Source organism: Mercurialis annua, linkage group LG1-X (genome assembly GCF_937616625.2).
Source record: "Mercurialis annua linkage group LG1-X, ddMerAnnu1.2, whole genome shotgun sequence".
In the NCBI taxonomy this organism is placed as follows: domain Eukaryota; kingdom Viridiplantae; phylum Streptophyta; class Magnoliopsida; order Malpighiales; family Euphorbiaceae; genus Mercurialis; species Mercurialis annua.
Window position 1 is genome coordinate 13,407,633 of NC_065570.1, and position 13,864 is coordinate 13,421,496.

The following is a 13,864-nucleotide window of genomic DNA, read 5'->3' on the forward strand; positions in this document are numbered from 1 at the left end:
AACATTCATTGGTCAACAAATGTCTGAATGTATAAGTTGCAAAGGAAATTCAGCTCGTTTACCCTTTACAAAAGGTTTTCTAGTTGTTTTTCCTTGTAAGCAAAACTCACAAGTGGGCAAAATGAATTTCGTGTTTGATACTAAAAGACCATCGCGTGCCAATCTATTCATTCTATCTTGCCCAATATGTCCTAATTTAGCGTGCCATAAACAAGCATCCATATCATGATTGCTAGATTGAGAAAATAATGAAAAACAAACATCACTATTAATAGAATAACATTTGGTGTTCAACACCATAAAACCATCCACAATAAATCCACAACCATAATACAAATTACCACTAGAAATATTAACATAATCATCTTGAAAATATAAACCAAATCCTAATTTCAACAAAGCAATAACGGAGACCAGATTTCGTCGGATTTCAGGAGCATAAAGGACATCATGTAGATAAAGAATTTGGCCTTCTTGCAAAATCAATTTGCATGTACCAATTCCTTTGACTTTAACTCTTGCGTTGTTGCCAACATATATCCATTTAGAGACACTCGGAATCCGACGAAACTCCACAAATTCATTTCTGTCTCTAGCTACGTGGTCGGTTGCCCCTGAGTCTGCAATCCACATAGGATGAGATTCGGTTAGCAAAACAGTACTAGAAACAAAAACTTTAGAAACAAAACTTCTTTTTGAAGAAGTAAGATAAGACATTACCTTTTTAGGCTCAGTGCACTCACGAGCAAAGTGACCCATTTTGCCACAATTGTAACAGGTCGACTTAGTCTTATCCTTTTTGCCACCGCGCTGTCCTCTTTTGCGCTTTTGGTGCTTGTTTCCACCTATTGGTCCCAATCCAGCTACATCCATTTTGCCTTTATTTTTCCAACTCTTTTTAGACCACTTGCGCTTATTACCACCTTGTTTGAAACTAGATTCCGCAACATATGCTTGAATATTAGGCTTAGCAGCCTCAAGGCGCTCATCCTCAAGTTCCAAATGGCGCGCGATGTTACCAAAAGTCTTAATATTTTCATTGTGAGTCATATTCACTTTCATATGCTCCCAATTATTAGGCAAAGATCGAATGACTGCTTGGACTTGCCTTTCATTAGTGAGGTTATGTCCGGCTGATTTCAATTCCATTATCATATTTGACATATCCCTCAAATGTTGTTTCATTGAATTATTATGGACTTTTTTTATACGTGTCGAATTTGATAGTCATCTGCCTTAGTTTGGAGACAGTAGTTCCTCCAAACTTCTCGCGCAAAGCGACCCACATGGCATTAGCAGTAGAATACTGCTGATACTCATACACCAAATCATCATTCATGGAACTTATAAGGATTCCTCTTGCAGTTGAATCTTTTTTCCTCCAAATAGTGTATGAGCCATGTCACGCTTAAATTGCGTATCGTTGACATTAACCTCATCAGCCATTGGTTCATCCATTGCATTATTAATAGCATCGAGAGCTTCTTGCTCCTTAAGTACATAATGCATTTTCAGATGCCATATGTTATAGTTGTCACCATTAAGTTTTTCACCCTTATTGAGCTCGGCTATGATATTTTTTGAAGCCATTTAAATTCAATAATAACTACAAAGAGACATATTTAATGCAAAAATTAATTTACTATGCAATCATACACATCATCATATTTATCTAGTCGCTATTTCAATCTAAGTTAAAAAAATATTCATATGAACTAGAACCAAAAGTTCACTATGTTCCCAATCAAATTCATCATTCAAATGTTCAATTTTCTTTAACTTAATTTAAATTTGCGCCATTTTATTTTTAGATGAGAACAACAAATTCTACCAATTAAAGAATGCCCATTTCATAAAATATTTATTGGAATAATATACAAATAATGCACAAATATTTCAACAAATATAATAAAACAACAACACAAAATAAAATACATTAGGAATCGATTCTTCAACCTTTTTCATTTCCAAAATGGTAGAACTCAAATTCTTTAACCAAGGATAGCTAGAAACTGGATTTCTAGAAGTCCTCAAAGTGGAGCTAACAGGCAAAGTCGAAGACTTGTTCAAATTCTTCCAAGTATAATCATCTAAAAATAGATAGACCAATCTTTTATAAACATCGGTCTTTCCATTTAACATGTCTTTCGTATCTTTACTAAAATGATTTAAATCTTCATTAAATTCTTCCGACCAAAAACTATCAAGTTACTGTTGAAAATACTCTGAAAGTGTCTTACGTAAGCCTTTATACTTTTGCCTGTTACTTAAAACTTCTCCACTATGAGTTATGGTCTGAAGCATTCCATTAACAATTATAATATGATCAATAATGTCACTTTTCGGTTCCATCTTATAGTTTGCGAGATTAATTTTCAATGATCGCAGTCTATCTTTTCCCGTTTGAGATCTCAAAGCTATAGAAGTTCTTTGAATTCTGCTCATGCCAGGAACCCATTTGTTCCGATGATCTTTCCTATACTTTCCGAGTCTCGAAAATCTCCTCAAACGAGACATAATTCTCATGAGAGATCTGAGGAAAAATAGATTTTTATTAAAATAAATCTCAAAAATCAATTTAAAATTTATATGCACCATAACTCAAGAATATTCACCAAAAAATAAACATTTATTGATGTAGGGGTATAAATTAAGTTTAGAAAATTAAATTAAATAATTACATAATTCTCTAACACTTACATACAATTTTTATAAATTTTTTAAATGAAAATTCAAAAAATATTGCATTTAATCAAGTAAATGATTAAAAAAAAATTCAAAACACATAAGTAGAAAAATATTTTTCTCCCACTGAAACTCAACAATATTTAAAATATTGAAATATTTTTCTATATTTAATTTCTGTCAAAAATAATTTATTTTGAATTTTGAACTAATACGCAATAATAAATTAAACTTAAATAATAAGTATTTCGGAAAAATATAAAAAATATACCAAAAATTCAGAAATTTAATTTACATTTTTCAGTGGTGTTTCAGAATTTTTTCGACCCCCGGAAGGGCTTCCACGCGCCCCCACTGCGCGTGGGACTGTTCAATGCACCGACTGCTTATGCAGCCAGTCCCAGTCACGCGTGCGTAGCGTGTCATACACGCGCCGCCGTGACTTCACATCCCGACTCCGAAATTTTTCCTACCCCCCCTATTTATGGCTATTCTGAGTTCAACGGTGCAATCGGAGTTTAATTCTTACATTGTTTGATATGGGTGTGAATCTCAAACTCCATTAAAGAGAGTGTAAAACACACTTTATCTTCAATAGTTGCACCCTTTGAGTGAAAACTTTCCTGGTTTCAATTTTTCATGGTGGTATGTTCAAAAATTCATAACTTTTACTACATAAATCCGTTTTAGATGATCTTTATATCATTTTGAAGATGACGTTACGTAATTTTCATATACATAATTTTTACCGAATTATCAGTTATAAGAATGGTCGCAAAAATATGTCAAAGTTGCTGAAAAAACACAAAATTTCAAAATTTCTAGAATTGAAATTTTTAACTATCCAACTTTGAATCATCATAATTTTTACTATACTAATCCAAATTTCGTGTCCTTTATACCGTTTTAAGGATTGCCCATTATACTTTAATAATATATACATTATACATCATGAAACACATAAATTAGATATTCAAAAAACATACAAAGTATAGCAAATAATGATGCATTTAACATAGAAAATTAATTTTTCAAATATCATGAATTTTAATCAAATAAAACATAGAAATCAACATTATAAGCTCTGATGCCAGTGTTGTAATATGCGAAAATAATATCGGATCGTTCTAGACATACCTCTTATTGATTTCACAAGTTTGAATGATCTATGTCACTAAGTCTTGAGTATTTTTACTATGAAAAATACTTGTAATCCACCACCTTGTGTACTATCTTTATTGTGTATATTTAGAGAGTGTTTTTATGATTTAATCAATTAGTTTGATATGTAATATAATACATATATATATAAACATCAATTGGGTGCCATGAATAGGTGTAACTTTCCAATAAGTTACCACCTTTCATGGAGTTGCAACCTCTCATTAAAGGTTGCAACATTCTCTCATGCAAACCCATATTGGATAATTGGATTCGGGTCAATCCGTCATGGGAGACCCAAATCATATACCAACAGGATCACTAGTGATAATTTTCCGATACCTGGTTGAGTAGAAAATTCTGGTATTTGAGTATCGAAATTAGACTTCGTTATTGTATTATCTTGCGTCGGACAACAATCAATATTTTTTCTTGCATCACTTGGAGTTGTTTGGCTTCCATAACCTTCATTAGGATTGTGATATCCCGAATTAAACCCTCCCATCATGGGATACGAAAAATGGATATGGAATGCCGGGAGAGTTTCGAAAATTTGGGTTTGAAACATGAGGAGGATATGCAAAATTTTGCATATTTGGAGAAATATTTGAGTATAAAAATTTTGATGTATTTGAATGATTTTGATTTTGTGGAGATGAGTAATTTTCTATATTTGAATTGGTAAATAAATTATGAAATTTTTGTAAATTTTCATCCATAACTTAAAATATTTAGTATAGAAATTGATGAATATAATAAAATATTGTAAGAGAGATCTAAAATAATTTAAAGAATTGTATGTAGGAAATATCTTTTGAATATTTATAGATAAAATTGTAACTTTTTTTAATATTGAAACATACAAACCAAATTTAATTTCTTACCGTTACCTAGTGTAGGCAACAGTAAGAAATCCACTTTTTACATATACATGTAAAAAGTGGGGACCACATAATTGCTGTAATACCCATGAAACGGTTTTATTGCAATTTTCATTACACTTTCTCCCGCTATGGGAGAAAGTGTAATGATGGGTAGGACTATTATACCTTATACTATATTCATTGTGGATGCTTTAATGGCTAAGTCCCTTTCTGTACATTCGCAGGTCAGGATTCAACCCTGATTTTCCGCAGGCAGTAAATTTCTCTGATTTAAAAAATGAATATTAATACTAATTGATTTCTACTAATCTCCACCAACACATAACATAAGACTATCTATGATAAAAATAATCATTGGAAAGAAAATGAGAGAGAGAGAGTCGCACACTTGATGAGCAAATGTATCCGCAAAATTATATTTTTAACGAAATTGTTGAATTCGTCGCCCTCTTATAAAATGATCTCTATCTCAGCAAATTACACTAATAGAAACATGACACTTCAACATTGTGTATGAATTTGAAAAAAAGTGATAATTCGTACATAAAAATTACAAAATTTAAACTACATGATTAAAATGAAAAAACGTGTAAATTTTGTTATTTTTTTGACATTGTCCCTATGTTTTATTTGTTAGTCATCATTATATACAGTACAAAAAAGAAAAGAAACTCGAATCCTACAATACACGTTTTCAGGATTGTAATTAAAGAGGCAATATCATTCAAAATTTATGTCTATAAAAATGATTTAAGTGATTGAAATTTGAATTATATATCTTCTATGGGTGAAATACGGTAAACAATTCTTGAATCATATATATGTGATAAATTAAAGAAAAATAAAATAAAAACCTTGTTTATTATTTTGGAATATTGAGTGAAAACAATAATCTACCGGAATAAGTTTGCAAGGCAATTTCAATTTAAATTTATATTGAGTAATTGAAGCAAACTGCAATAAATCAGGTGAGTACATATTTATATTTAAGGTTAACGTCAAAAAAAATTACGAACTTCTGATAGTGGAGGCCCCACGTCTATTATGACTCTAGATGTATATTCTGATTGTGGAGGCTTGTCGCCTATTCTGGGATCTTCTTAAAGTGGAGGCCCAACGTCTATTATGATTCTGAACTTGGAGGCTCGATGCCCGTTCTGATTCTAGAAGTATATCCTGATCGTGGAGGCTTGTCCCTGTTGATTCTTGAGGTTTGTTTTTAAGGTAGAGGCATGTCGCTTGTTTAGAGTTTTGATATTTGAAAAAATGGCCCCATTTTTTTATTTTTTTGGTGGAATCGACTTTATTGTCTGTCTATTCTAGACTCTTGTTTGCCCTTTCATTGAAGCATCCAGTTCAAGGAAGAGCCTTAGCTGCTTGTCCCAGGCTCTAGATTCTGCTGCATGGTTTTGGACAGACCATATATGTTGTCTCTATCATTTATGCGCATTCGACTATTAACAGTGCTACTGGAAAATGCATAAGAAATTTTTTGAATTGTATAGTTAAAATAATTTTTTTGATCCATTTTCTCAAAAGTTATTCTTTTAAGATTTATGATCATTTGTCTAACCTTTCTAAGAACATGCGCTGGTCAATAATCGTGATATGCACGTATGCTTCTTTTAATTTGCATTATTCTATGTCTAACTCCTCCACTTTGAACTTCTTCGACGCATGAGATATATTCTCTTCGAAGTCTTCCTCAATTATGTACTTTCCTTTGTTTTTGTAGGGTGATTCAGATTTTATGCCATCTTCTACGTTCTCTGTTGTTGCGGTCTTTTTGGTCCGTTCAGAAGGTACTGCTTGGTTAGACTTTGCCAGAAGTATTTGTTCCGTTTTCCGGCTCCATTATAGACTATTTACTTTATTTATGACTTATTACACGTATTAGCATTTTGAGCACGGTTCTTTCAGTTTCGTGCCGAATTTCCTTGGTTATGCGTATGGATTTCATAATTCTAATTTTATTTTCCCGATTTTAATTTTAAGCTGGATTCACGTATTCCCGCTTTGAATCTCGATAATAGCTACAGAAGCTTTTATAACATTTCTGGCCTCTTGCGCCATATGCTCTAAATTCCTTTTAAATTTCTCTATACCTTTCATGAGCGCCTCATGGTATATTTGTAGAAAAGCCATTATTGGTTCATTTTCACCGGATCCATCGAGAGGTGGGAATATGATTGGACGAGTAACTCCGACCTATTCAGTTCTATGGTTAGGGGAAACTAAATTGTCATTGGACTTGATACACAAGTTTACCATGATTGATGTAGTCTTTGTTAGATTCGATAGCCCGGTGCTGGTTGGCACTAGTGGCAGCGACGGTGGGAGTTGACCATCATTCTTCCTCATGCTTGGATCAACGAGTTGGTCTTCTACATTTGATTGGTCTCGTTTGAAGTCATGGTCGGATTCAATGAAGTTTGTTTTTTGTAGTAAGTTTTTTAATTAGTTTCAAAACACTTTCCCATGGATGGTGCTTATTGATGGAGTCTGACCTCTAATGCGAGACATGCAAAACACTGAGTTAGACTAGTGAACAAACAGTGGTGGTCCAACGAGCACAATGATAGTAAAGTCAATCTTTGATGAAAGATGATATAACTTAAGTGCTTTGCGTATAAATCACGAATAATTAGATGAATGAATAGGCATATCTCAAGCCTTTTAGACAATAATAGGTTTGGGCATATACATAAGAGTCCTAATAGGATTTGTAATATAATCATATATTATAGAGGATTTGAGTCGTTATAGGATTATAACTTTATCCCAAGACAATACGAGGTAATCTCGTATCTGGACATGAAACTAACTAGGATATAGAGTCCTATTCCGAATAAGATAATATTTATCCAAACATGCTGATTTGTCAATATATTATCTTAGATGGATTTTAGCAAGGTTCGATTAGGATAGTCTTTAAAAATTTGATCTTTACTTTAAATCATATAAAAAGTCGGTTTTTTTGATATAGATGCTGGAATTCAAATCTTTAGGATCTGGTATCTATCACTAATTATATATTTTATTAAATACACGCATCACACATAATTAGTCATTTCGTTTTTTTAGAAAAAATGTAGGGTTTTATTGCAACACTAGAAAAAGCATTACAATTCAAGCATAATTAAAAGTTGCAACCCTTTTTGCACGAACTAATGAGATAAGAATTCCTCATGATATAAATATGAAATCAAAAATTGCAAATTTTTGACAAAGTATCACAATGTCTTCTGCAAGCAACTGATCCAGAGTTCGTCAATTGAGCATTAGATTCAAAATGCACTTCATCAAAAATACAATTTGCATCTATGACAGCTTCAACCTGAATTGCTCAACTGAACTATGAAAAAATATATTTTTATTTTTCAACTGTTTTGATAGAGTTCTTTTGACGAGCATTATAAAAGTCTGTCTATTCCACTTCAAGGTTTTTGTAAACCACATATCATCGTTTTCATCTTTGAATGAATCCGATTGAAAAACTAAAAGCAAAAATTCCACCATAAATGATTCAAATCTGCGCCGCATTAGAAGATCCACAAAGAAAACATCAAATTCTGGAGTGACAATTGCCTAGCTGATTTGGGACCGATTAAACTCTTAGCTTACTCCCCTCTTTTTAATTCTGATCTTGATAAAAGTGTGGCTGATGTGGTCGTCAATGGGTCTTGGGACTGGGCTTACATAACTGGTTTGGTCCCTTATTCGGTACTTATGCATCTTGCTGCAGTCAGACCTCCTCAAGAGTTAGATGGGACTGATCATTGTTATTGGGGTCTTACCAGCAATGGAAGATTCAGTGTCAATTCAGCTTATAAAATGCAGGTTAATGACCACGGAGAAGAAGACAGTAGTAGATGGAAGAGTATTTGGAAATGGCCGGGAGCTCATAGGGTTCGAATGATGCTTTGGTTGGCTGCGAGGAACAAGTTGCTAACAAATTATGAACGCGGTCGACGACACATGACCGACGACATATCGTGCATGAATTGCGGTGACTGTACTGAGGACATTGATCATGTTCTTAGACATTGTATCTTAGCAAGGGAAGTTTGGAAAAAGCTTATGCCCATTAATTCTATTTTGTTTCAGAATTTTTTCCTTACTCCTTTTGATGAATGGCTTTTTGATAATTTGCAGGGTAGTATTAATGGGTTGGAGACCGAGAGATGGATTATTACCTTTGGCATAACTTGTTGGAGTCTTTGGAAACAACGCAACAATTTCATCTTTAATAATGGTCGTCGCAGCTCTGATTCTCTTGTTATCGAAGTCCTTCGGATGGTTGATTACACAAAACAAGCTGAACTTTATAATCTGCTTTTTACGTCGGGCCTAGGAAGGAAAAAGGAACTTTTAATTGGTTGGAGTCCTCCTCCTCCCTCTGTTATTAAGATCAACACTGATGGGGCTGTTCGGGCTCCGACTAATAATGCGGCTTCAGGTGGTATTGCTCGGGATAACAACAGTAACTGGCTCTTTGGATTCAGCAGAGGGATCGGTTTTTGCTCAGTTCTTCAAGCTGAACTCTGGGGAGCTTTGGACGGATTAGAGATTGCTTGGAGCAGAGGTTATAGAAACATAATCTTGGAACTAGATAGCAAAATTGAAAGGGACGCCCTCCTCCGATATGACATAAGGATTAACGCTAATTCGAACCTATTGACTGCAATCATGAATTTATTGAAAAGAGAATGTATTGTTCGCGTTCAATATATCCATAGAGAAGAAAACCGTTGCGCTGACCGGATAGCTAGTTACGGTTTTTTTCAGCCTCTAGGCTTGCTCGTCCATGATAGAATGTTAGCAGGAGTTTCCAAGATCGTTATTGATGATATTGCGGGGGTTTCCCTTCCCGTATGTGTAGAACTCTTTAGTTCTTAGGCCTTGGCCTTTCCCTTTGTATAAAAAAAAAAGAAAACATCAAATTTCATAAAGGGCAATATAAAAATTTCCATAGAGAAAAGGCCAAACCCATCCTAAGCCCCCTCTACTTTACATTTTTTGACTCAGTAAGCCCCTACCCCAAAGTTCGTCACGACTGGGTCCCTTTACTTTCATTTTTGACATTTTCAGGCCCTTACGTGGATGGAAAAATGGCAAGTGTAATTCACTCCGTTAGTGAGATTTGGAGAGGGAAAAAAGTCACATTGAAAAAAGAAAATTTAATAAATGATGACATGTAATTGTATTTTTACATAAATGGTAAGATGGTAATTTTAATAAGTGATGACTGTGCACCTTTTTCTTCTTCTTCTTGTTCTTGTTCTTCTTCTTCTTGTTCTTGTTCTTCTTGAAAAATACTGAATTTGTGAGCCAAAAACAATTAACTCACACTTGATTGATTTAATAGCAAGAATATCAGTAATTAAGCATACCAAACATTTCTCTTGAAATGGATTCATGAAGAAGCAAAGATCCATAAGCTCCACTTTTTGGTTCCAGCAAATCAAACGGAGTTACCGAGTACAAATATCTAGCTGTTTCCCTATGTCCATGGTGACACACCACCGTCACCGGCAGTGAGTCCTTCGCCGGAACTCCAACAGTAACCAAATTACTACTTTTTTTCACCAGTGGATCCAATTGTAGCGTACCGTCAGACCCTGTTTCTACTACTATTGGTGCGGTACCCATATCTTACATTTTGCCATCTGTTCCGTGTAAGATTCAGACTAGTATTGGTAGCGGTGGCGTTGTTCATGGGCAGGGCATGTTTGCTCTGGCGGCGGCGCCCAATTGTCGTCTTGATTTTATGTTTACGTATTCTGTCGGCGCCCAATTGTAGTCTTGATTTGTTGTTTATGTATTATGTTTGTTAATTTTCCTGGTTGTGTAATGTAAATAATTGCACTTTAATTCCAGCCATGGGGCTCTTTTCCTAGGTCACAAGTCTCTTCAGTTTGTCGCTTGTATTGTCATTTACATTTAAGCTTGTCACTTTGCATCTATATTTGCTGTTTGTTGCTTATATTTCTTTTCCCATATATTCATTTTAAAAGTTAGGTATATATTGCAGCAAAATATCCCTAATTGATTTCGTCATGCCAATGTTAATCTATCATCATCTCAACATTTCTTTTTTGTCCAAATGTGGGCATGTCTAGTAATGCTGATCTTTATCAGCAAGTAGCGTTGATTTTTTCGTCTTCTGCAGGGTTTTCACTTGGTTTTCTCTGCTCTTCGGGAAGGAATCAAGAGAGTGAATTACATTTGCCATTTTTCATCCACGTAAGAGCCTCAAAATGTCAAAAATGAAAGTAAAGGGACCCAGCCGTGATGAACTTTGGGGTAGGGGCTTACTGAGTCAAAAATGTAAAGTAGAGGGGTTTTAGGATGGGTTTGGCCTACAGAAAAATATAAAATCCATAGAAGGAGAGATAACATTAACCATAAAATAAAAAGCATAAAGTAGCAATAAAACAATCATCGAATTTAAAAAATATAAACAAAAAAATTAAAATAAAAGAAGGCGAGACCTCCGCCGATCGAAATTTTTATCGGCGATGGCCTTGAAGAAGACAAAGAATTGATAACATACCAAACGGACCGTCCAAAACCCTAGCATAAATGCGCCACCTACTATTAAGATCAGCGTAATCACACTACTAACCACCGAGGACAACCCACTCTCCGACCAAACAGACATAAATAGCATCTTAAATAAACCTAACAAGAATCAGAATATAAAGACCTAGCAGCCACTCCCGAGTAAGAAGTCACCACATGCAAGAGTATCAGGGATGACCAGAATATCCTCGGATATTCCGAGCTGAAAGATATTAACACCACCATCATAAACAACAGTTAACGGTATAAAGAGGGAAATCTCCAAAAGACCATATTACATTCGCTGACACAGAGACAAAACACGAACAAACAGAAAAGTCCTGACAACCATCCCCAAATCAATCTGACAGTACGGAAGGATCAGACACCTCAAGATCCCAACAAAGTCAACAAGTATAAATAACTAACCAACACCAAGAGAGAGGGGTAATATTCTTTTCTCACTCTTACACTTTCACCTTTCACTTCTTTCTTCTTTCTCTCACTAAAATACTAACTTGACCGTCGGAGAGGGCTCGCTGGAGTTCCACGCTGGCGACTCTTCAACGATTGTCTTGTGAATTTCAGGTATTGAGAGCGGAGCTCAACCGCATGATAAAACACAAGTTATCATTGGCGTCGTCTGTGGGAAAGAAAAACAAGAAAGATCCCCCTTTCTAACTCCCTCAGAAATCCTAAAAATGAATACACCAGAAGGCAACGACCCGCCAGAAAGGGAAACAAACACGCAAGACAATAATGCAGAAGAGGGATCAAACGCCCCGCCCAAAAAAGCAACCGGCAATACTTCGTCCGGTCCGAGTGCACCACTAGGAACCACCTCTGGCCTCACCAATCAGCACCCTTGGCGAATGCCTTTACCAGGAACCCTCCCAGCGACTTCATACTTCACGCCTACAACTCAGATGGCTCAAAACTTTTCTCTACGCCCCGACATAGCTCCAGTCAACCTCACATTTACGCCGACCACAACTAGCACACTCCTACCCACCTCCGTTATCCCTCCTACACCAGAACATCATAACCATACCCTGGCACAAATACAAGAGTATATCGAATTCCACACCAAACAGTTAGCTTTTCTTCAACAGGTCCGACCTCAGCCGCCAACCATCTCCAGGGGTAACGCCATTATTCCCCAATACATACCCGAAACTGCCCCACACCCGCCCGAATTCTACCAGACGCACACGATACCAAAGGAACCTACCCTAGAAAAAAACCAGCCAAAACAACACAAACCAGGAGAAGAACTAGTAAATCAAGCAGACCAAAGGGCCAAAGAAACACCAAAGAAAACGCTAAAGCGGGTATCGAAGAAAGTGTGCACAGCTCGGGTGCTGGACCCGGTTTGAAGATAAACCTGGAGCAAGAGATAACAGAAAGAGTACGAACCGAGATGGAAAAATTTAAGCGAAGGGAACCAAGAAGCACCAGTTTCCTGAATATTGGCAATCCGTTGTCAGCCAAAATTCGAGACGAACCCTTCCCTCTGAACTATAAAACACCCCAGCTCGACGATTATAATGGAACCGGAGACCCAATCACCCACCTGAGTTGTTTCCAGGTAGTCATGATGGTACAAAGCCTATCTGAGGCGGCGGTTTGCAAATTATTCCCAACTACTTTAAAAGGACCAGCGGCGATATGGTACCAAAGCTTAAAAGAAAGGTCAATAAGAAGCTTTGACGAGCTGTCTAGAGCTTTCCGAACTCACTTCGCGCCGAGCATACAACGAAAAAAGAAGTCCAGCGACCTCAAACTGTGTTATCAAAAACCGGGAGAAAGCCTTCAGAGCTACATAGGACGGTTCAACGTTGAAGCAGTAGAGGTGGGAAATCTTAATGACGACACAGTCATCGATGCAATGAAAGACAACACAACTATGACGGCGTTCCGAGACAACTTGATCACAAACCCGGTGCAAACTTATGCCCAACTCATGGATCGGGCGTGGAACTACATAAATCTAGATGAGGAGCAGCGGAGAAAGGCAGCCCAGACAACAAGCCAAATTCCAACACCAAGGCCAGTTTTCAACCAACACCACCGGTCAGACAGGTTCGACTCAAGGGAACAGCGTCAACCTCCACCACCTCGGATAGAAACGCATTGACCAGTGAAGCTAGAAGATCAAGCCTTCATCCCACTCAACACTCCTCGATCCCATATCTTAATGTGGATACAAAATAACAATGAGCCAGTCCGATATCCACCTAAAATGCAGTACGAAGGAGATAAACAAATGACGGGCATGGACACGTGACCGACGAGTGTGGTAGCCTCAAAAAGGAAATAGACTGATTGGTACAAATAGGCCGACTAAAGGACTTTGTCGCCCAGAGCAAAACGTTCACAGCCGGGAGAAGCAACCCAACTAATCAAAACACCAGGCGGGACAGTGGTCCACCACCCAAGAGACAAAATGTGGCCGAGTCATTAACACGATAGCCGGGGGAATAACTAACCCTGAATACAAGTGAGGTCGAAAAAAGAGGCAAAAGTTGGTAATGCACATAGCCACAACAGAAACTATGCCTGATGTAAGT

The 13,864-nt window shown here is 36.4% G+C and overlaps 1 protein-coding gene across 1 annotated transcript; it reads left to right on the forward strand.

The window, feature by feature from the left end:
- The first annotated feature begins 12,714 nt into the window (after positions 1–12,714).
- Positions 12,715–13,431, forward strand: LOC126665309 (uncharacterized). The gene has a single exon (XM_050358071.1). It carries the CDS (start codon positions 12,715–12,717, stop codon positions 13,429–13,431), a length of 717 nt encoding a protein of 238 aa, XP_050214028.1.
- The last annotated feature ends 433 nt before the right edge of the window (positions 13,432–13,864 follow it).